Genomic DNA, 25,136 nt, shown 5'->3' on the forward strand with positions numbered 1-25,136 from the left:
CTCAAGTTTAAAAAATATTGTACTAGGATTTTGGTTGAAATTGAGTAGGAATATAGATTGCAGTGGATTATTAAGGTTACTTTTTCATTCAAGACCCTGGTATGTTTTAAGTCTTCTGTTTCATATATCTTACAAAGTTTTTAATCTTTTGTGTATGTGTGTGTGTGTGTGTGTGTGTGTGTGTGTATACAGATACACATAACTATTTTTTGAGGTTATTTTATGTATTTGGTTCTTTTGATGACCTAGTTAATTTAATGCTTTATTAATAAATATAACTTACTCCTGATATATAGGAAAACTATTGATTTTAGTCCCCTTCTTTACTATCCAGCCAACACCTTATATTAAGAATATCATTGTGATTTATTAATTTTCATTTCTTACTACAATTGTCCAAGCATATAGAAGAATTATTGTAAAATAATGGCGATAGCTTGTTTGCTTTGTCCTTTATAAATTCTGACTGTAGGTTTACAATCAATTTGACATTGATATTATAAATATTGATGTTTTTTATTGTCCTGTGGAAGCTTCCTTCTAGTTGTTTACCATTATTTTAATAAGTCTGTATTTTATTAAATGACTTTCATATTATATGAAATGATCCTGTACTTTTTGTGTAGTGATGTCACAAATACATGAGACCCCATCTCATATATTTAATGTTGAACCATTCTTGAATTCTTAAGATAAACTTGGTGTGGTATATTGTTGTTATTCTTATTCTTATCATCATAACTATTTTTTTTTTTCTCTTTTCCCTTTTTTGAGACCTGTCCTCATTATGTTGCTGAGACTAGCTTCAGATTCCTAGTTGCCGAGCCTGGCTTCAAACTCTTAGGCTCAACTCTTCTCCTGCCTCAGCCTTCTCAGTAGCTGGGACTGTATGCATGTACCATGGCACACAGCTTCTTCAAACAAATATTTATGTCAGTTCACTAGGAGTTTCGCATAATTATAAGTTAGAATAGTTTGAGATTTTTCATGTTTTGCATTTAGATTTTGATATCAAAATTATACTCTTAGTTTTTTAAAAGTAATCAGAATGCTTCCAGTCTTTTTTCTTCTGGATCATGAATAGAGTATCTTGCAGAAATAAGCTTGTACCCTGAGGTGGTACAACATTATCTATTTTGATAACTTACATATTATATGATTTTTAGAGATCTCTCCAATTTTGTTATTAGTGGTATTACTCTGAAATACCAATTAACTAATAGAGGAATCAGGCATTAAAGAGAAGATGGACTTTTATTTATCCCACTAAGTTTATGCTTACATAATTCCTGTGGGACTATAAAAACAAACTGCCTGTTTTGCAGTTTTATCTGAGGCTATGATTTTTCAGGAGGATGCCCAAGAAGATTATTGTACTGGTGGTTAGCACTGAACACAGCAATGAGACAGGGTCTGTAAGGAAATACCATCCCTGTTTTATTTCCCACATGTATAATGTTGACATCACAAACCCTTAAAACTTGAAATCTTTCTTTATGTATTTTTTAATCAGATGCTGTGGTAGTCTTTTTGTATACTGAATGCTAAAACAATATTGTTTCTGTTTTCACATATTTCAGGGCTCTGTAGCTAAAATATTTTTTGATTTTTGTTACACCAAATATATAAGGAAGCAGTAGTTCTGCTGAAAGCATGTTTGATAAAAGGACCATATCCTCACACATATGCAGATTTTACTCAGTATTTGGTACATGGTCTTCTTTTACCTAACAATGGGGATACATTCTGAGAAATGGCCTTGTTAAGTGATTTCATTGTTGTGTGAGCATCCTGTCCTACATAAACTAAGATGGCTGTGACATCATTAGGCAGTATAATCTCACAGGACCAGTGTTATATATGTGGTCATTTGTTGACCAAAATGGCATTATGTAGTGCATTTCTGTATTTTCGTTGAACTTTACAACTTTTCTGCTGCTATATGAATTTTAGTATGAATTATTTCAGTTAGAGGTAAACCAAACTATAGAAAGGAGTAAAATTTTTGTAATATAGTTCTGGGGGAGAGAGAGGGGAAAAAAAATAAAGACAAAATCCAACCTTGAGTTATTTTAGATGTCTTTAGGAGAGAGAAAAACTTGTTAGAAGAGGACTGGGGAAGCCAGATTAGAAAATTTTAAGGTTCTGGAATTAGATTGTAATGAGTGATGCCCAGACCACATGACCCTAATAGTGGAGGCAGTGCTTAAGAACTGTCTTTTCAGTAGTGTTTTATAAAATGTAAATATAGCTGAGAACCTTTTTGTAGCCCAGAAAGTGGGGAGAGTCAACAGCTCAGTAATATATTTAGGTAACTGTTAACGGAAGACCAGATATTAAATAAAAAAAAAAAAGAAAGAATGGAATATTATCACTGCAAAGCCAATTGAATTAAAAAACTTCTTGAATATAGGGAGGAAATTTTGAATCTTATAAGGCATGATATCCAAGAATTAACCATATATAGCACAAATTAAAAATATAGTCGACATTCTTTATTTGCCATCTTCATTATGTAATTTATAGGTTTTCAGTGATGTCTTCCCAGCCCAGTTTTTTCCCTTAGAGGCTATGCTCGGATGATGAATATTTTTATTGCAAGGTTTTGGGGCCCTGAGTCGTTATGGACGGAATGACCATGCAATAGAAAGTCATGTCTTTATTTCAGATTTTATCTTTTTTTTTTCAATTAATTTGAACATTTTTCCATCTTACTGTGAAGTCACATTTTAATAACTTTTAATGTATTTTCAGCTTTTGTTATGTAAACTTTTTAAATAATGCTAATTCATTTAACTCTGAATTTACTTGTTTGTTGCTCAAGTAATTTACCTTTCTGAGCTAAGAATTCATTGTCCAAGAGGAAAGATTAGTTCTATTTTAATCTCAGATATTGAGAAAAATTTTTATATCTTTTATAATATTTATTATCTGGGAATTTTTGTATTGTTAACTGTTCAAAATCTTGTTGGCCATCCGTCTGCCCCACTTCTTTATGTATATCCCAGTGCAAACCCAGGACTAAAGTTCTCACCTTGTGGAAAATATCAAATGCTTTTTTTTATTATTTATTTAAATAATAGCTATGTAGGATTTAGAATTTGGTATTTGGTCTGCTATTAACAGACTTTTCCTTGGCAGAACATTGAATTCTTAGCTAGAAAATATTATATGGATCATTGGACCTATTAATTGTCTTCCTGTGCTAGTTAATTCTCTAAAAGTGAAATCACCTACAACAAGGATAATTTATGTTTTACAGCTTTAAGAAAACATGTTAACTTTTTTCAATGATTGTACTTTTTTCTGTTCACAATAGGCAAAATGACTTGAAAAATTAAATCTTTATATTTGCAATTTTGTACTTGTTAATAAAGGATTTCATTTATGGACCATGTTGGCTTTCTGTCATGGGTGACGGGTTTAGCATTAGTTAAAAAAACGCCTTTTTTGTATTTGCTTTTGCAGATTGGATGATCTGTGTGTTTGAGTACAAGTTTAAATTTGTACTTCTCCCTTTTTACTTGTGGTGTTTTTCACTCAGTGCACAGTTGCAAGCAGTTTCTACTGTGTCATTCCTGTAGGGAAAAGGACATTGAAGGGTTTTACCTGCATTGTGAACTTTGCCCTTGGGGTGAAATTGAAACATTAAACAATTCAGCTTAACCCTTCCTTTCCATCAGTCTTGGTGATCAGAAAGAATCCTGTTAGGAAAAGGATTTTCATTTACCTCCTTACACTCTTTAGATTGTACCAAACAGAAAATGAAAATCTATTCTCATTGTAATATTCAGAACACATGCTTCTTTACTTTTCCCTTACTAAACTTGCAAATTATCATTATAAATCCTACATGAAGTATATCGTAAAATCGAGGGAAATGATATACTTCAGATATAACTTACTATGTTCTCTTACTTTCCTTTTTAATCTGTCTTCTAAAAATGCACTTTGACAATGTTAAGGCAGTTTCTCAGACAATATGTCTGGCAAGCACTGTTTTAAGTGGTTTTGATGTATTAATTCATTTCATCCTTGTAATTTTAGAAAATAGGCTATATTATTATTTCCATTTTACAGATGAAGAAACAGAGGCACAAGAGGCTTAAATGATTTGTCTAAGGTCACATAGCTTTTGATTGGCAGAGCTGGAATTTAAGTTTAGGCAGTCGGGTTCTACAACCCCTGCACTTAACCAGCGAACTCTGTTAGTGCCATCTCTCCTGCTTATGGCTGCTTAGGAAACTGTTCTGAGGTGGAAGTTCAGTTCTTGAACACCACCCCTTTGTTTTTACATAATGTGGCTGCAGCTTACACTCCAGAACGCCTCTTTACCCATCACCCCATTCATTCCCTGTGGTGCTTGTCTTACTCTCTTTCTTCACTTTCTCTTTTCTTATCTTCTGTTTCTGATTTACTGTGCTACCTTGCTTAAAGGCCTTCACATACACTTTTCTATTCTTATTCTACCTTCTCTTCATTCCCTTTTCAGGCCTTGGAACCTTTACCAGATTGCAAAGTCCCTTCTGTTTGCTTTTCTCTATTTTGCCCATTGAGCTTTGTGAAGGTAGAATAACCTTTTATCTCATTGGTTCTTTAGAGCCTAGAAGAGTTCTTGGTACATTAAAAAAAAAAAAAAAAAAAAAAAGCTATTGAAATCGAATGCATGAATATTTTCCAAGCTGATTACAGACCATATGTAAAGAAGTGGAATAGATAAGAGTCCTGAGGTTGTAAAAATTACTTACAATTGAAAGACAGTGGATGGACAGCATTGAATCTTACTGGAAAGAACAAGAGCATGTTATCTTAGTCTAGTCATTGGAAACTGTTCTTCTTTATTTTCCTGTCTATAAAATAAGGGGCTCCTACTGTGATGTAAAGTCTCTTCAGTGTAACACTGTATCTTGTGAATCAGTGCATGCTGAGAAGTTTACATCAAATTGCTCTCTGGACAACAATGGTTTGTTCTGTGATGGCTGTGATTATTATAGATTAGAGTATATATATGTATTAAAATTAATTTTTAAAGTGTCATGTTTTCTGCTTTATTAAATTATTTGTCATGCAGCATAGTTTTCCTTCTAATGGATCTAAATGCCTATGCTGTGTTATCTAATTTTGTATTTGTTTATACAGACTATAGAGCCTATAATAGCTATAGTAAATGATTTATATTTGCATGTGAAAGCATCTCACCCGTAGTGATTAATGATTAGGAAACCATGTTTTAAAATGTGAATATGAATACAGAAAACGAGAGTTGTGGAAAAATTCAAATATGAGTTAAAACATATTCAATTAAAAATACTCTGTGTAATGATTTGGTGTCATATTGAAATTTCACATCTTTCTTCATTGAATTCAGTAGCTTTTGATACTGGATCCATGTGCCTAATGTGAGTTCTGAGTCATTTATTTTCATTAACATTGTGTATCATTAAGGATGTTAAAACAATTATTCCACCAGTACATCCATTTTGTTAAGAATCAAGTCACACATTTTATTTACTTAGACCCATCTGCATTTATTTTACCAGTAATATATTTGGTCTGCGGCCTGTGGATTATACAGACAATGAAAATATGAAATCATTATTGCTGCTACCAGAGAAGAATGAATCATCCTCAACTAGCCATTGCTCAGTTGTAAGTATAGATTTAGCTTTGGGACATTTATATCTTTTATTGAAATTGGTTATGAAAGGAACATAATGGAAAAATTTCCAGTTAGCAAATGGCTTTCATTCACCAAACAATTATTGAGCACTTCCTTAGTATTAGCTACGGTGGATTCAGAGACAATCAGAGTAAAACTATCAAGAAATATTTATTGAACATTCTCTGTACTTAAGGCAGCGTTCATACAACAATGAATATGACTGATACAACCCTTACTTCAAAGAACTTGCCTGCTAGTGAGAAGCAGAAAAGAGACAGATTGAATAGATAAGTTCAGGGGACTTACTTGCTAGTGTGAGATAGAGAAGAAAGATAGACTGTGAATGTGTAAATATTGTAAGTATTATGGGGAAGGGAATCTGTAGTAATGTACACCAATTTTATATCAAACAGTAGGTTGTAGGATATGTGATTTTGGAGCTAAGGAGAGAGGTACAAGTGACAAAGATACAAGAGATAAAGTAGAAAGAACGCCTTTTCCTTAGGAACCCACAACTAAGTAGGGAATACAGATATAAAAATTTTACTACACATTGTAATAAATTTATAATAGAAGCACTAAAAATGTACAATAGAATCATAGAGAACGTAAAAGAAAACTTCAGAAGGGTTCAGGAAGAACTTCACAGAGAAGATGACAGAAGTTGTCTCAGTCTTCAAGGTAAGAGTTTTAGCAGGCTATCTGTTAGAATGCTGTTAGATACAAATATTAGAAAAACTTTACACAAATGATTAAAGTTTTTAATTTATTATCTTAAAGGTGATCCCACCATAGGCTAGCTCTGCATTGTTTTACACAGCAGTTAAGGACTGTACCAAGGACCCAAATTCTTTCTATTTGCTTTGCCATCCTGTATTTGTAAGCTGTGTCCCTTTAGTGGTCATAGGATCATCGCCACAATTTCAGATGTGACAGTGCCCACCTGTAAAAGAGTCACTAAAACTTTTCCCAGGGATCTTGTTGTTAATTTCCCCAGTGTCTGATTTGTCAGAACCAGTACTAAATTTGTTTTGACATACCTTGGGCTTGGAAATAGGGTCAGATCTTAAAAGGTCCATACCTGGACTTTTGGTAGTATGGAAGCAGTGAGGAATGGGTTTTGTCTGGACAACAACGTTGTTCACTTTTATTAGTCTTAACATCGTGAAGAAAGCAGTTCAATTTTAAAGAGCAACTGCTAGGAGGAAAGGAGACATAAAGAACCTTAGAAATTCAAGGCACTGTACAGTGTAGGGTGAGAGGAACTGAGGTTTGTTAAAGTGGAATTTGGGCTAAAGAACTGGGTTGGGATCAGCCTGTGAAAGGCCTTGAATTTCTTGATAGGGACTTTAGACTTACTGGGGAACTTTAGTGTGTTTAACTGGAATGGGGTGGTCTGGAGGACCCAGTTTTGAGAAGGAAGAGATTGAGGCTGACAGAGAGACTATTGTGGTAGAGTTCAGGTGTGAAATGGTGAAGCCTGGAATTGAGGGTGGTGGTAATGATGTGGAGATGGAGAAAAGAAGGAGTTTGAGAGAGAAAGAAAGAGTTGGTGGACTTGCTGTATCTTGGTAACTGCTCAGATGAGGGAAGGGGATAAACTGAAGGAAACACCATTCCTAGGAGATTTCCTGTCTAGGAAGGGCAATGGATTAGTGATTGATGCCTTGTTGAAGTTACAGAGATGGCCGAGGTAGTTACAATTTGATGTGGTCATAGGTTCCATCACAGGCTAGTTTCTTTTATAGTTGCAAGCTCTTTATCTTCTGCTTTAGACTGCAACCTTATTAATGTGCTCCAAATTATAGTTTTGGAAATGAGCTAGAAGAGAACCTAGAAGTCAGCATTTTAATTTATTCCTTTTACAAATGAGAAAACTGAGACCTAGAGAGGTGTTGCTTTGCCCGGGGTTATTAACCAGACATTAAAAAAAAATATTTCTTAATGGACCAGTTAGAACTCAAATTTCTTAAGTCTTAGGTCAGTTCTCATTCAGTTCCACCATACTTAATAACTACTTAATGCTACTTATTTTATTCATTTATACTTGAACTCTCCTGGCAGAACACAGCATATCAAAGTTGTCATTTGTCAGTGTTCCTTTTATGTAAAAGCTGAAGAAGGATCATATTAAATGTGTCAGAAATAAAGATATCTTTATGGTATTCTTGGAGTCTGAGGATGGCAATGCCTTCAGAAAATAAGGATTTTTATTATTGAATATGAGAAATCTGTACTGTCATGTGGATATGGCCTGTGAGTATCATTTACTGTCTTAGTGGTTGATAACGAGGCTGAAGAAAAACCATTACCTGATCACGAGTGTCAGTTGAAAGCATAGCTTCTTTATGTAGAACCCTTAAGATGTGAACTCTGGGATCTGCTGCCCCCAGGCATTTTCTGCTCACCTTTTTAAGCCATATGGGCTGCCTTTGAGTCCACCAACTATGTTCTCTGTCAGGTCTTTAGCACTAGTTGTTTTCTTTGCCAGGAACAGATGTGGGGAGCCAGATGTTCATGTGACCTATTTCCTCATTTCCTTCCAGTCTGACTGTGCCACTCCCTGTGAAAGAGCACCTCCCAAGGTTGCTCACCCGCTCCCTCTGTATTGTCATACCACAGATTATCTGGTATCAGATGTTTTTACTGAATTGTTTTTTTCCCCCTGCTCCAACTAGAATATAAACTCTGTGAGGGCAGGGACTGACTATCTTATTTACTATATTAACTCTGGCATTGAAAACAGTTTCTGGCATATATTAAGGGCTTAATAAGTATTTATTGACTGTGTGCAGGAGCACTGTAGTGCCCTGTTAGAGGCATGCTTGTCCCTAAAATGAGCACAAGTGCTTGGTGGCTGGGTCTGGAATCCTTTCCAAGAAGCTGCTTCAGGGAATATCAGGTGAAGGGAAGGGTTGATAAGTATTAGTTAATGACTATTTGAAGGCATTGCTTTGAATCTGAGAAATATTCTCTGATCTTAAAGACCAACAAAACTGCAGGCCATGTTCATTTGGGGATTTCTCTGCCCATGATCCCTTTTGAGCATCACATTTACTTTTTTATTCTTTCCAGATTTTTAACTCCATTTTTATAAACTCATCACTAATAATAATTATCTGAGAAAAGTACCACATTGAATTATTATTTGAGTAAGAGTGAGTTTAATGCCGCTGAACAAAATGTCTAATTTCTATAAAATCAGGGTATTGAGCTCTTGGATTATTTCTTGAACCTCTTTGGAGCCTCATGGTTCTGAGACCCTTTCTTATTCAAATAGAATCCCCAGCCCCCATGCTCAGTCCCTCCCTAAGTCAAACGTGTGCTTTGGCAGCTGTTTGCTTTATATTTTATTATAGCATTCCTTCACTATGAGAAATTAGTTTTAGTTTCCGTTTTTTATGGAAATTTTAAAAACTATGATGGGAAAATGCTTGACCCACTTTGGTAGTTTTCTTGGTACAGATAGTATAACATGCTATATTTAGATATGATATCTTTCCACTTTTGTGTTTTGTGCAGTGAACTAATTTAGCTGAAATAGAGTTATATAAGTTGAAGAGTAATGTATTCTATTTAGAGCTAGTTTTATGGCACTTATTTGCCTAACTCAAGATTTTTTGACATACTGTTTTTTAATATTATCATCATATAGTAATTGAACAATTATAGAGTATATTGAGTGTACTGAACATTCTCATGTTATAGAGTGTTTACAGTGTTTAGTTATGTTTACATCGTTTTATAATTTAGTGACTAGGAAAAATGCTTATAGAAATGTGATTGTAAATTGGTGTGGAATATGTACCATGCCCAGTAAAACTGTTGCTATTGGAATTTGCAATGAATAAGTAAGTATGCTAGTTGAACTTTTAAGTACTGAATACTATTATTTTTAAAACAAAATCTATGCAAATCTTTTAAAAAATGACTTATATGCTTGCTTAATACATAGTAGAATCTCATTTAATCTTTTTTGAGGGAATGAATAATGAATTATTGAAATTAGCCTATTTATAGATGTAGCCAACGACTTAAGTATAATATGAATTATAATTGTTGTGCTGTGTGAAGTGAATACTGACTTTCTCCCAGCTCTGTGGGCTTGTGCCTTCATCATTCTTCTCATGTACTTCAGAGCTCTGGAAAGCCCAGATGCCCAGTATACATACATACACAAAGGGTCCTGTGGCTCATGTTTGAAAAGGACAGTATTGCATTTGGCATTTTATCCTTTAATACAGCAGTACTGATTTAACTTTTCTTCTTCACTGGATTATTATTTCTGTTTCATCAGGTAGCTTTTGGAAATTCATTCTAATTCTATTTATTAAATTTCTATTAGCTGTTCTTTAGCCACTTTGTCATTGTTTCTTTGCATCTTCCATTTCTAATCTTTAATGACATACATTGATGTCTTCTCTTTATTTTTGTATCTTTTTGTCTCCTAAACTCTAAATATAATTGTTAAAATAAAAGTGTAAGTCTTTGTTAGAGTACTACTTCCTCTCTCATGAGTGACATGGACTTCTCACTGTAATGGATCCAATCTCCTAACTTGAATTCTTTTTTCTGTTTTCATTTTTCCTTAGCTTTAATAAACATTTGTCTTCTTTGAGGCCATAAAGCTTCAGTATTCTTTGACTTTACAGATAATCTCAATTTCAACTAAATTGAACAAGTTGAGTTTAACTCTGTTGAATAATTGGAGGAGGCAAAGAGAATTGATCATTTTAATTGATACTTTGGGTTTACCAGTGACAGACTAAAATTTTAAACCCTACAGAGATCTGGTTTGACAACAAGGAAGAACAATGTCCTGGGTAAAGAGAGCTAGCCCAATTTATGTTTTCTTGGGAGGAAAATAAAGGAACAGAGAAATAGTTACTCAAATATGTTGAGCATCAGGGACGTGAGTGTAGGTTCAGTAGACGTTATTGGGAATTATTAAATAGAGTAAGTGAAGTAATGAAATTCAGTCTTTTATCAGGTGACATCCTATTGAATGTCTCTCTCTTTCTAAATTTTACTGCTGTGGTATTTCCTTTTTCACTAACAGGTGAATTCTGGGCAGCGTAGAGATGGACCACTTGTGCTTATAGGCAGTGGACTTTCTTCAGAACAACAGAAAATGCTCAGTGAACTTGCAACAATTCTTAAGGCTAAAAAATGTGCTGAGTTTGACAGTACAGGTGAGGATTTTGATTTTATTTTTGGCAGAAAAAAATTTTAAATAGGTAATCACTTTGGAAAATTAACTTGGTTAACTTTGATATGCTTTAACCATTGAGATATATACTTTGTATCTTGTAACAACCTAAAATGTTTTTGTAGTGATAAACTACTTACAGGTTTATTGTTACTACAAAATGTGAAGTTTGAAACCTTATACATGTTTTAGGACAGTATGTCAGAAGAACAAATTTATGGGTTTGCCAGTAACATTAGAATGCTATGTAATGCAGTAATTCCTCAGTTATAATTTGAATATAACAGAAAATTTGCATTTGCTAATGTGACTTCAACTTTACTATTGGTAAACTATTGATCTAATTTTTCATGTTGATGGTCAGATTAGAGAATGATATAAAAAGTCCTTTATTTGTGTATAAAAATTGTGACCTTTGAAGAAAGTTCAGGTATAAGTTAATAAAATGTACCAACTGGTTATTTTTTTAAAGGATATTAATTACTTTGGTTTATATCTCTGTTTTTCTTACTACTATATTTATGTTTTAGTAACTCATGTCATTGTACCTGGTGATGAAGTTCAGAGTACTCTGAAGTGTATGCTTGGAATTCTTAATGGATGCTGGATTCTAAAGTTTGAATGTAAGTATTGGATTTGGGAGAATTGCAACATGCATGAACTAATGTAGTTTACTTTTCAAAGTGCATTATTAATGTGCCTAATTATTTAAGGAACATATGCTAATTTTCTTACCTCTTGTTAGTCTCTGTATTTTGAAAAAGCTTCTGATATTAATGCTATTATGTATATATTTTTAATAAAATGTCCACAAATATATTCTGATTTTCAAGTCTTTTTTTCTATAATACCAACTATTTATTTTAGTAAGGAGTAATGGAGTACATTGTAGACTTTCCATATTACTGTTAAATGATGTATTTAACTTAACATACTCCTGTTTTAAATATACTGCGTAAGAGGTCTATGAAATGAAAGTAGTTTATTGCTTTCCCTTTAAGATTTCTAAAATATTACCTACCTGACTCTTTTTTGTTCTCTTAGTTTTAATTCATCATTTTTAGGTAGCTGTTGAGAAATTTAGACTGCATTGTACTACCAGGTCGGGGGTAAATACATGAGGTGTTACCTGAACCTCCACTGAAAATATGGCCCTCTTTCCTTGTTACTGTCAGTCAAACATCAGTACTTCTAAGCTGCCTTCCATCTCTCCTGCTGTCACATGTATGCTTTTTTAAATCTTGCATTCATGTAGGACTTTAAAAAAAAATGAAACCTCATACTTGGTTATTTTCTACTCCTCAGTAGCTAAGTATCTACCTTTGATGTAATAGCTGAAGTAGGACAGTGGATTAACCTACCTTTGTTAATAAATTGTTTAGAAAAGATTAGTGGTTGCAAAAGAATACCATGGGAAGTCTTGTGATTATACAGATTAGGGTTCTGATCATAGTGATGTTTATGGTACAAGCCTGCACGTGTGATAAAGTGTCATAGTTACATGCACACACACACTAGTGCATATGTAGTTGCTGTGAATTGTGTTGATGTAGGGTTGTTGATAGCGCTAGAGTTGTTGGAGGGAAGGTAGCTTGGAACTTCTCTGTGTGCTTCTTTGTAACCTCCTTTGACTAATTATTTCAAAATAAAAAGTTAAAGAATAATGGATATAATTAGTGAAACTTTTTTTCTAAGAAGTAAATAGTGTAATAAAATTCATTTAAAAAAACATTGTTTTATGGCTTTGTTCTTTGAAGACTTCATGGTATAATGCTTAATTTATCAAGATTTTAAAAACTTTAAAAAAAAAAATTATTTATTTATTTTTGGTACCCAGGATTGAACCCAGGGGCACTTTACCACAGAGCTACATTCCCAGTCCTCATTATTTTTTTTTATTTCAAGACAGAGTTTTGCTGAATTTCTGAGGCTGACCTTGAACTTATGATCCTAGTGCCTCTCAGACTCCTGAGTCCCTGGGATTACAGGCGTGTGCTACCAAAGATCTTAATTATATTATTTAATCTGAGTTTGAAATTTTTTGGTTTGTAAACAGTTTCCTTTGTGTTCATGTCCTTTTCAAATGAGGCTTCTACTTTCTCTTTTCTTTGTTGATGCTGTTTCCCACTGATGTGGTTGAACCCACCAAAGTGTCTTGTAACCTGCAATTCCATTCCATCTGTCCTCATTAGTCTCTGTTATTAATTCCTCCATGTTCTGACTAGTTTGAGAAATAAGTGATTGGACTAATTGATCATTTGCATAGGGGAAAAAAAGGTTTCTTATTATGTCTCTTTACATTTGAACTTTCTTTTTTCTTCCAAATCTGTGGTCTTATTGAGCCTGAATGTTTAAAAAACTCACTTAAAATGGCACCATGACTATGTATTCTTTTCTCCTGTGCCAGAAACTTTGCCAGTACTTATAAGAAGAAATAGAGTTTCATAATGATAAAGTCTCAGTAATAAAAAGGCCATGTGAAATTTTGAGTGTTAAGATGTTTTCCACTTTGAGTCTAGTTTTTGAGAATATGCTGAACGTTGGTATTTGGTTACATAAACAGGCTACACAATACATTTCTATAAAATCTACCTTCTTTTGGAGATGTGAGTTTTGTCACTTCATTGGCTTGGCCGTGTTATTTTCATAAAATTGCTAATGAACTCAAGCTGACCTAATATTTTGCTGTGTAGTGATTCTCACAGTACCGATTAACATCTTCTAATATCAATGATCTTTTTAGGATAGAGGGTAGTTGGAATATCTTACTGAAGTTCATATCCTTATATTTTCTAATATAAAGTCCAAAAGTGAAGTAGGCTGAAGGTTTGAGACAATTACTTTAAATAGTCACTGGGTTTATGAAAAGAAGGCAAAAACTCTCAAGTACCTTTTTTCTTATATATATATTTCTCACAGTTTCTATATTGTTCTTAGTGTCAAGCATCTCAGTTTGGTCTGAAAAAGTGTTTCAGAGTTATTCAAACTATCTGAAAATCATTTAAATTAAAAGAAAAAGAAGTGGACCAAAACTTTCAAAATTAATTGTAAAGATGTATGACTTAATAAAAACTAGGTCTCGAGTTTGATTGTAGGCCCTAGCTTTGTTGGTAGAGAAACCTGTATTTTCCCATAAATCAAATAATTCAAGAGGAATTTTATTATCAATTTTTTTCTTTAGATACTTGACTAATTTTACAAATTAACAAAGAATTATTCAAAACTTTTTGATCTAGTAGTTCAGATTTTAACTATTTTCTGTTTTGCCTTATTTTGTTAATAGCTCTTATTTTCCATATGTAAATATTTTATATATTATGTATTGTGTGTGTGTGTGTGTGTGTGTGTATATCTTAGAATGGCATAGTCAATAGACTTAGCAGGAAGATTCTGAGACTAGGCCCTCATTATACTGTTGTACCAGCCATTCTGTCTCATCATATTGTTTAACAGGTCTTTTACGGGATAGTTTTTATCTTATATTTTACAGAAACTATAAATAGGGAAAGATCCTTCATTATGATCATAATTGTTGGGGGGCTGGGGATATAGCTCAGAATAAAGCACCTACTTAGCATGTACAAGGTGTGGGTTCAGTCCCTAGAACCACCAAAAGAGGGAAAAAGAATATGTCAGATCTGTGGATAAGATTCTGCCTCTGTTCTAGTATGGATGCTAATTCCTCATAAGCTTCTAATAACTACCCTTGTAGAAGGTGAATTTTGGTAATTAAACAAATGACATGACTGAAAGAATAGAAATTACATAAATAAGATATTTTATAAATCTATTATGAATAATAAGTTGAAACTGCATACCAAAAAGTGCAAGCTACACCTTCAATAAGTATTTTTTACCCACCGGTTTCTTTAGTACACTATTTTCAACATTTCTCTGGCTTAATCTCTTTTAAAAAAATTGAATTCTGCGTCTTCATTTCTCACCTCATTGTGAAAGGCAAGCAGATGGCTGTCATCTTTAATGTTCTCCCTCTTCCCCTTTTCTCATCTAAGTTTAAATAAAATTGCAGCTGTGGAAGTTTTAAAAGTCTTAGCACCTAAAGGAGTTGCTAGGGGAATGTGCCAGACATTTTGCATTGGACTTGTGTCTGACCGAGGAAGGGCCGTTTTTTGTTTTTGTCTTTGTTAGCAATGGACCCTAACAGACAATCATTACATCACGGGATTATAACTAACCTCATAATCAGCTTAACAAATTCATTCTTTTCTGCTAAAGTGAGCTTCTTAAATGGATATTAAGAGTGTTTTGGAATTCTAAAGATAAATGTAATTTTTATTCAATAATGTTCGCTAATTATTAAAAAAAAAAGATAACAAAGTGTTCTATAAATTAAGATTGATGATGCAACTCCATGCTTCCAGAAGACCTCCACTAAAGATTCTCTAAGAATAAAAGAAAATTCTTTAACAGTCCTACTTTAAAAATTTTACCATAAACAAGTAATACAGGTAAAAGAAAAAGAAATGCTAGCATTGTTATTTCTAATAGCAAGAAGTAGGAAAATAACCTCAATATGAGAGAATTAAGATTCTGGAATGCTTAAAGGTATTCTCTGAGGGCTGGGTTTGTGGTTCAGTGGTAGAGTGCTTGCCTAGCACTGGTGAGTCACTGGTTTCGATCCTCAGCACCACATAAAAAACAAATAAATAAAAAGGTTAAATTTTTTCTTTATTTTTTTTAAAGTTATTCTCTGAGAAAAGTTTGTATTTTTATACAAGTAAAACAAAAGTATTTAAAAACAGGATTTTTAAAATTAAAAAACATAAAACCAATTATGTCTTTCTTACAGCATAAATTATGAATGCATGTAGGCAAAAGAAGAAAAGTATAGTAGGTTGGAACATTACTAAAGAGGCCCATTTGTTTTTAAGAGTTTTGAAAACAGTGTGTGCCTATTAGTTTAAATTCAAATTCTGTAAAAATAAGTTCAGAGTTTCAAGTTCAAATATATTAGATAATATATTTTCTTTTTAGTCTTTCCCAGCAATTAATTGAATAGGTAAGGGCTTTGGTCTTTAAAAAGGAAAATTAGAACCTGCATCTGTGGATATCTACCACTTAATTAATATACCGGATCTTTTATACTTGTTAATGCAGGCCTAAAAATACATTTTCATATGATTTTACTAATCTAAGATTAGAAATTTATACTCAGAATTTTAATATATCACCTCCAAAGAATCATGAACATAAGTTTTCAATTGTTGGAGTTTGGGACATTAGACTGAAGAGGTTGTCATTAGATTTTAATGACATCTTTAAACAGACAATTTTGGTATTATTTATTATATAAGGTATGAGAACTGATACTCAAGTTTTGCTTAAGAAAATTTTATAATGGTAATATATTTTTAGTGATACAATTTACTTCTTAGTATGCATTAAGTAAAATAAACTTAGCATATTATCTTAAAAGAAAATGTATTTTATATACTAAATATATGTACAAGTAGAATAGTAGCATAAGAAGTAGCCCAAAATAAATAATTGTTCAATAGAATTTATATGGAATCACAAAATCTACTGATCCATGACTGTAATTTCTGTGATATTTCAAACTAGATGTTTATGATGGAATGAATTGAACATTTAGCTTTTATTTTACAGTTTCAGCCTTCATTTTATTGTCTTCTGACACTGTGTTTTTTCAGGATTTTGTATACTGTGTTTATTTCTCTACTCATTTAGTTGGTACCCAATTTGTCAGAAATTGCAGTGATGGTATAGTTGTTCTTTCTGTTTTCGTCTTTGTTGTAGGTTTCTTCTTGTGATTTTCCTTTTTTCTAAACTTTATTGGTTTCATAGTTTACTTGGCTAAAAACCTAATGTAAAAACATTTGCAAAAAAAGAAATTATTTTATTTTACAACCCAGATATTGATTATGATTAGACTCTGAAGAGAAATTCCTGTTTATTTTACTTATATACTATTATTTTGAATGACATAAGTTCCTACTTTGGATCTAATGACATGTTTTATTAGGACTTTTGGTTTTGCCATGAAGTGATGTTTGATTAAATTTTTTTAAAGGACATTTGTTGTTATCCAAGAGTGATACTTAATTCTGATTACTGATGCTATCTCAGTTACAAATAACTGGCAGCTCCAAAACAACGACAGTTTGTTAAAATATGGATTTATATACTGTTCTAGCCTTTGAAGAGAATGTGTACATTCTGTGACCTTCTATGTAGGGTTAATCCCTTCCTTTTGGATACTTGAAACAGATCTTTATTTTGAAGCTTTATTCCATCTTCATTTTATTCTCTGATCATATTGCATAGATGTGGATTCATGAGCTCCTTTTTCCTATTCCCTCTGCATTGTATATTCCTTTTTGTTTTCCCCTTCTAAAACTAGAAGTATAGAAGTAACCAGGCTTAATATAAACCCAGGAACATCATTAGTGATTCATACTGCTAAAATGGAAAATATGCCTTTATGAGGTAGGAGGCAGGAGTGGTTACTAGTGATAATAGAATAAACAAATACCCCTCTGTATAGTATAAGTTTCTTTTTTAAAAAATTGTACAGCCCTGAAATTTCTAAGTTACATTAATATGCAAATATTCTAGGCTTTATGAAGGTAGCCAAAGCTGCCTTAATGAGTTTAAGTTAATGACTTTGAGTCAAGTAGTATGTTGGGTTTGTATATATATATATATATATATATATATATATATATATATACACACACACATATACATACATACATACATACATTTAAAGTATTAAGATCCCAGGGTAAGGAAAGTTTACATGAAATGATGGATATGATCAGGAATAAATCTGGGCTAGAAGAATCTCTTCATTTCAGTAGCTAGGTTGTTGCTACTATTATTTGTTTTTCAGTCAAAATCTTTGAACATGTGAAAAGAAAGATGAAATAAAGCATACATTTTATAAAGATAATGGCTTTTTTGACACATTTTAAAGTATGTATCATTCTGGCATATGAAGAAATCTATCTTTTCATAAATAACATTACTTACTCATGTAGTCATTTCATTTTGGAAATCACTAGCTGAGACAGCTAACAAAAATGTGACCTTGCATTTGCTCCTTTTTTTTCCTTCAAAAGGGAGAATAAGAGTCTGTCTTTCTGACGAAATATTTTGGTAGCAGATGATGGAATAACTGTGTACTTCATTAAAACATTTATTACAAATATTAAATAGTTCAGTTTAGTTTCATAAGTATTTTAAATTGGTAGAAAATGATTTTGTTAGTTTTAAAATCTTATATAGAGAGATTAAAGATTATGATATTTACTATACCTTAGATGAGTTAATTATTAGGAATTTGTGAAAGTTCTCATATTTTGTTTTAAATGGAAATAGGTTAAGAATTCTTGTTACAGATTGCTTAGCTTTCACTGAGTTAATAAAACCTTAAAATAACCATTATTTAGGCCTGCTAAATATGTAGTGTTTGACTGGTAGATTCTTCCATTTCATTTGATATTAATGTGTCATCATTTAAACTGTTGACAGTTAATTTTAAAGCACCTCATTTTCTTTTTTTACTTACTTAGTAAATTAGTTCAGTTGGTTTACTTCAAAGGAGGTTCATTGGAAGTTGTATAGATTTGTGACTATGATAATGTCTACTGAGGAGTATGTCCTCATTCTGAAACCTGTAGGGTGTAAGTTAGAGTGGCAGCTTTGGCATCAGTCAAGTTAAATGAGCTCATTGATCCACAGAGGCAAAGCCAAGTGCATTATCCCTCTCACTGTACCATCCTTTCCCCCTCAAAGTAGTCAGCAGTTTTTGCCATTTTTGGCATACTTTTTGGCTAATCTCAAAAATAATTTTTATTTCTATTAAGTACTTATGTGATTTATCTTAAGAGAAGTTATAGTTCCTTGGATGCTTTGTTTTTTATGACTGAGAATAAAGATTTAAGGAAAAAAATGGCTCAGGAGTTGGAGGATATGAGTTTTCTTTTCAGTTGTTTTACTGGGAAAGCTGCTTAAATCTTTTATGATTTATGGAATCTATTTGATCCCTGTAGGCATCCGAGTTGCAACCCTTGGACTAGATGTCACTCTCACCTTTCAAAAAATTTTTAAGATTTTCTGTGCTATGACAGCAGCTCTACCAAAATACTTTGTCACCATTCAAACATGTTGCTTTAGACCTAGGAAATAGTTTCTTAGTTTTTAGGGGGGAAAGAAAGAACTATTTTTTTTTTTTCATCCATCTTTAGTTGCTACTAGGTAGCATAAGAAGTTGACAGATTGTTACTTATAGTAAAATAGTATCAGCAGAGTTTTTTGGTTTAGTAAATATAACTAGAGTACTGGATTTTTCTGACCTTACAGAAAATTTTCAACTGCCACAGAGCTGACATTTGTATGAATGCAGGCATACTCACACTATAAAAGTAGCAGTGCCTTCCCATTGGAAGTGCCACGTGGCTCTCTTGATGTATGCCATTTTATTTCTCTTGCTGCCATACTTAACCAAACTCTAATGTCTGTTCAGGCTACATTCTTTTGATTGGCTGGTGGCACACGTTGTTAGGATCAGTTGATACCATTTTAATGTGTTAATTGTGATAGTTTAAATAACCAGCCAGATGAACACATAAAATGGATAAGCAACCAGCATAGGTACAAACCACTTCCTTATTTCTGTAATTAGATATTAGCTACTTCTGATATAGTAGGTATCAGAGCAGCATTTAGTGTTTGGTCCTTGGCTCTGTGTGCTGGTGTACTCATTCACCTAAAGAAACTGTTGCAGATACTCTGTAAATATCCTTAGGAAGGACATTTAGGAAGGGGACTGCATTCCAAAATGATTTTAAAAAAAAAAAAAAGAAGAAGAAGAAATGAAAATTATTATCACATGTAAAATAATGAGTTTAAGTTAATGATTTTACTACATTGGTAGTACCTTTTGGATTGGTATTTAGTATAGAAACAGTATATGATGTAATGCCATTGAGCACACTGGCAGTGTTTCTAGGATGGTATTTTGACCTTGTTAAAATTTTCATTTTGAGTTTCATTTTCAATATGTGTTAGAGTTAAATCTTTTATATTAGATTCATTAGTTTTTTACTTAGTCGTTATTAAAAAATTTGATACTAAAATTTATTATGTGCAAAAAACAATTTATAGAATATTTATAAATTGCAAATACTAGGATTCGAAAATTCATCTTAGCAAATTCAGGTGATATGATTATTCTATTAAAAACAATGAGGGAAAGAGATTTGAGCCCTATGACATAGGAAAAACCAACAAATTAAGACTCACATGATAGGGAATTATGAATGTCCTGGGTGTATTGGAATATATATTAACCACTCCAAGTTAAGGAAAAACGGTCTCTTGACAGAGCTCTGTTTTCTGAGACATGGAGTATTAAGTTATTAAATCTTCTGATATTATATATTAAGCAATATTTTGGAACCGTCAGTTAAAGCAGCTTTAAAGCTTTGGACATATTCACAGTTATGTCTTTTAGAAGGTTTATTTGTGTACCAGAAAGGTATATTTTAATGTAAAATGCCACAGGCATTAGAAAACTGAGTGGACTTGGGTTCCAGTCCCATTCTACCACTTACTAGCTAATGGTTTAAGTCACTTAACTTCTTTTGCTTCAATTCTCTCCCCTGAAATAGAAATAATATACAGTAAATCCTCATTGTTCAATAATTCTATTTTTGAATTTGTATACTTCTAAAATTTTGTAATCCCACAATCAGCGCGTTGCTTTTGTAGGCATAGGCAGAGTAGCTTAGACTTTTGAGTTGCCAAATGAGCACTTTCCCAGCTAAGGTCAGAGATGTTCTGCCACCTTTCTTCAGCTCTTACTCTAAACAATGAAGTATCCCTTTCACACTTTTAAACAGTGCATGGTTTTTAGAATTCTGTTCATTTTTGTTCATAATTTCACTGTTTAAAATGGCCCCTAAATATAGTGTTGCTGTGCTGACCAATGTTCCTGTAGTCAAGGATCGACCTTTCAGAGAAAACACTTGTTAGTAAAACTTTGTTACGGCCCAAATTGTAGAGCTCTTGGCTTGAGTTTAATGCTTATGGATAAAAACAATAGAATGACTAAGGTTTTTTTTTTTAAACACAAACACATTGCCCTGAGTAATACCAGCTACTGAGTAGACTAAACCTCTGGAGTATTGCAAGTTTGAGGTCAGCCTCAGCAAATTTGTGAGGCCCTCTCTCAAAAAAATACAAAGGACCTGGGATGTAGCTCCTCCGTGGTAAAGTGTCCCTGGGTTCAATCCCCAATATTAAACAACAACAACAAATCACAAACACACATAAAACATGATTAAGTTTTGGTCAGTAAATGAAAATGTTGGGACCAATTATAGGAGCCTAACCCTGTATTTACTCTTAAGAGCAATAGTTCAGTGTCCTCAGCATTTTTATAGAACCATGACTGCTGCAGATAATGAATATCTACTTTAACAATCTTGCTGGATTGGGGGAATGTTCTAAATGCTTACAACTCAGATAGTAGCAGTTATTGTAATAATTTTTATCAGGGTCTTTCCTTAGAACAAATAATTGTATCTTTGGTCATTTTAAATGAGAAGTCATTTTAAAAAGAAAGTATAATGGAATAAATTGGGCTTTAATTTTGTTTTTCCTTTAATTTAACCGGAAAGTTATGAGTATATGATAAGCAGATTTTCTACACTTTTAAAAAATATATATTCTTTTTAAATTACTTGGGTGAACTTATGATTGTGATTATTGTGTTTTGTGGACAATTAATGTTTGAGTATTAGACAGTGTTTACACATTCCTAGTACAATAATGCATTCTGCTCCTAGCGTGAGTATTAATGTAACAGATTCAGAGTTTATATAAAGTGCTGCTGCCATGATGGTTCTCCACTAATGAGAATTTATGGGAAGAAAGTTTTGTCTTAGAGGATTTACAAGTGTAAGAAGAATAAACTTAATAAATAAGCAAGTAAATTTTGTTCACATTCTACTGTTTGTGCCTAGAGAAGTAACAATAAAAAAACTTGACTTTCTATATTTTCTTACTGATATTCTGCTTTTTCTTTCAATGTTGAATTTTTTGTTGTTGTTTAATACCATAAATAATAAAGACCTACATCCAAATCACCAATACTTCTAGAATATTTTATTGGCAGTTTTTAAATATTGAAGATAAATTGGTCCTATATTATTTTTAGAAACAGTTTTACACTCAGATGTTTTTCTTTCCTTTGCTGTTTTATGTACCTTGACTTGAGCTTCTCTTGGTGGCATCCTTAACATCTTTAGCACAAATTTTAATGAAAAACTAAATTTGATAATGGATTAATTGCTTACCAATAAATGAAAATAAAGCAATAAAATTTCACTTTAAGCACCCAGTTAAAATAAAGCCTTTCGATTTTAATGGAAGTGATCAGTTAGATTATGGAATTAAAGAGTGGCAGGAAACAGTAGGAATATAAAAAATGAGTAACACTTCCCTTCTTAGGGGCAGAGACTAACTCTTTTGTACATAATAGGCACTTAATAATTAAGGTACAGGAAGAGCACTACAGTGAAAAGCTATTTTGTTAGGAAGTAGTTAGCTTCAATTTGGCCATATTACCAGTGATCTTAACAAATCACTTTATGTTTCTGCACTTGACTTTTCAAATCAATAAAATAAGAAAGTTGGGCAAGATCATTAGGATATTTTCTAGGTCTTTAATTCCATAATTTTAAATATTTTCAAAATCCAAGTGTTCTAGGAAGATTGGAATAAATATAATAAATAGGGTTCAAATATCCCATTTTTCCTCAAAACGTATTAGTTTTTTCAATTTTTGTCTCTTACTGCAAGTTCTGCAGATTGATTCATGTAGACATTGATGAAGTTTCATTATTTTGTGAGTTTGGGATAATAGAGAAGAAAGTTTAAAAAGAGTTGTCTCACAAAGTCGAGCTCAGCCTAAAGTGAGATGTTGTTGACTTCTGCAAAGCACTGAGTTTGTCTTATACAGCATCAAGTTTGCTCTTAAGGTAACTATTATAGGGCAAGAGGCCTTTTATCATACTCAAATGCAATCTGGGACAGTTCTGATGCTTGGAGTGATTAACTTTTGTTTCTGGGCCACCCTTCAGTTCATAAAGGAGCCCTTTTACAGATATATGCCATTTATAAGCTAAGAGATTCTTCTTCTGCATTGGAGTTACTCTACTTTTGAATTGAGTAGGGATTACCTGGACAGAATTTTATCACCAACATTTTTCAGGTTTTCTAATATGATGTTAAATCAATTTGTTTCCAGCATATATGCATAATTCACAATTGAAAGTAGATATTTTTGTAGCTGTTAGTTTTTTCTGGTTAAGTTTTAAGCTAGTAGATATCAAGTGATGAAAGATACAACATTTTTACATAAAAAAACTTAAAAATAGCTAAGAATTTGAACTATAATTCTGAAGTCTTATAGATGCTGTGTATTTTTTTTAATTTTGTTCCTACAAATCCTCATGGAATTTCTTCAATGATAAAATTGAGGTTATTGATCACAATAATGTCAAGACAAATAACAAATGATTTGAAGGCTGTTTTTATCATGAAGGTAATTATTACACAATTTAGTTTCTAGAACACTTCTTGCGTTTTTATCCACAAGAAGCTTTGTGAATGAAGTAGGTGATATTGTTAGTTTCATTTTTTCTCTTTTCATAGGCAAGGAAGCTAAGGTTAAAGAGTTTAAACAATATTTCAAAGAAAATGATTGGGATAACAAAGTCATTTGACTTCAAATCTTAAATTGAGTTTTTTCTGTGCCATCAAACCTAGGAGTATGGTAAATATATATACATGGCATTGATGTATATATATTTACCATTGATGGTGCCTTTCAATACACTAAGATGTGGTCTTTAGATTAAGCTGCTTGGGTACTCCCATCTGATGATCTTTGGCACCCAAAGACTCCTGTTAGCGGGTGGTCCTGCTTAGGACTTCTCCTCCCAGGAGCCCATTAGAGGAATGACTTTAGGTAGCATCATGCTGGGTACTGGTTGCCTTTACTTTATAAACTGAATCTGAGCACACGTATGCAAGCCATCAGAAGACTGTTCTTTTTATTGTGAAGCCCAACCAAATATTCTCTAAACTAGTGACTTCAATGTCAAATCCCAGGCAATAAACACTGCTTATTTTTTTTTTATTTTAACAGGTACTGTCGAACCTCTATCATATGACTAGCTATGTAGGTGCTGTGGACTTAAGCATTTTTCCTAATGTTGAATTCTCTGCAGTCTAACAGCCAAAATGAGCAGTCAGATGATAAGTGCTTAGTTCAGATTATTGTGTGCTGGACTCAGATGATGCCACAGCCCTCTGCATCCTCTCCGCCTTGTGGTACTAAAGATTGAACCCAGGACCTTCCTTATGCATGCCAATAAATAAATGTTCTGCTACTGAGTGAACTCCCAGCCTTTTATTTATTTTGAGGCAGGATCTTGCTAAGCTACCCAGGCTGGCCTCAAACTTGCAGTCCTCTTGCCTTAGCCTTCTGAATAGCTGTGTGATGGACTTTTTTATTCACATGAATTTGGATAATTGCTATTAGTAAAACTGTTGATATCTTTTCTTGTTTTTGAAATAGTGTATTGGTTTAGATTGTTCACAAAGGAGTTTAAAATTACTGTTTAGTACTAACTCATTGCTTAATCCTGAAGGAAGGATTTCTTATATTTTCTTTATATGGAATATCAGTTTTGCTATATTTTGGCCTAAATGAAGTTTCTATTTCAGAATAATACTGAGAACAACCATGAAAAGGAAAAAAAAAAAAACAAACACTTTAGTAAATTGTCTAATTTCAATGAGAGAAAAATAGTGTTCACTTGATATTTATTTTGATTTGTCCTTGCGTTTTGTCAGGGGTGAAAGTCTCTCTACAAAACAAAGTATGTGAACAGGAAGAAAAGTATGAAATTCCTGAAGGCCCACAGAGAAGCAGGCTCAACAGAGAACAGCTGGTATTTTTCTTTCCATACTACTTTCATTGTTCTTATTATGACTTCATATTATTATCACCATCAAGAAAAACTTCTTCTGCCCTTTCAGCAAGTACAGGTGACTGATTAAAATTTTAATTGTGCTTATTTCAAGCACTTGATTCTGAAAGATGATCACGATGTGCAGTAAAATCCAGAAGGTAATAATTTCATACTGTTAATGGATTTTTGGCATCTTGAACATTCCCATAAACCTTTCAGAATCTGAGGTAAATCT

The 25,136-nt window shown here is 32.7% G+C and overlaps 1 protein-coding gene across 1 annotated transcript in view; it reads left to right on the forward strand.

The window, feature by feature from the left end:
* Bard1 (BRCA1 associated RING domain 1) overlaps positions 1 to 25,136 on the forward strand; it is a 69,001-nt gene that overhangs the window by 40,415 nt on the left and 3,450 nt on the right. The window contains exons 7-10 of the mRNA XM_027941904.2: positions 5,541 to 5,649; positions 10,722 to 10,854; positions 11,402 to 11,494; positions 24,783 to 24,880. Coding sequence (XP_027797705.1) covers positions 5,541 to 5,649; positions 10,722 to 10,854; positions 11,402 to 11,494; positions 24,783 to 24,880 — 433 coding nt within the window. The remainder of the gene's footprint in view (positions 1 to 5,540; positions 5,650 to 10,721; positions 10,855 to 11,401; positions 11,495 to 24,782; positions 24,881 to 25,136) is intronic.

This window comes from Marmota flaviventris, chromosome 11 (assembly GCF_047511675.1).
Source record: "Marmota flaviventris isolate mMarFla1 chromosome 11, mMarFla1.hap1, whole genome shotgun sequence".
NCBI classification, from domain to species: domain Eukaryota; kingdom Metazoa; phylum Chordata; class Mammalia; order Rodentia; family Sciuridae; genus Marmota; species Marmota flaviventris.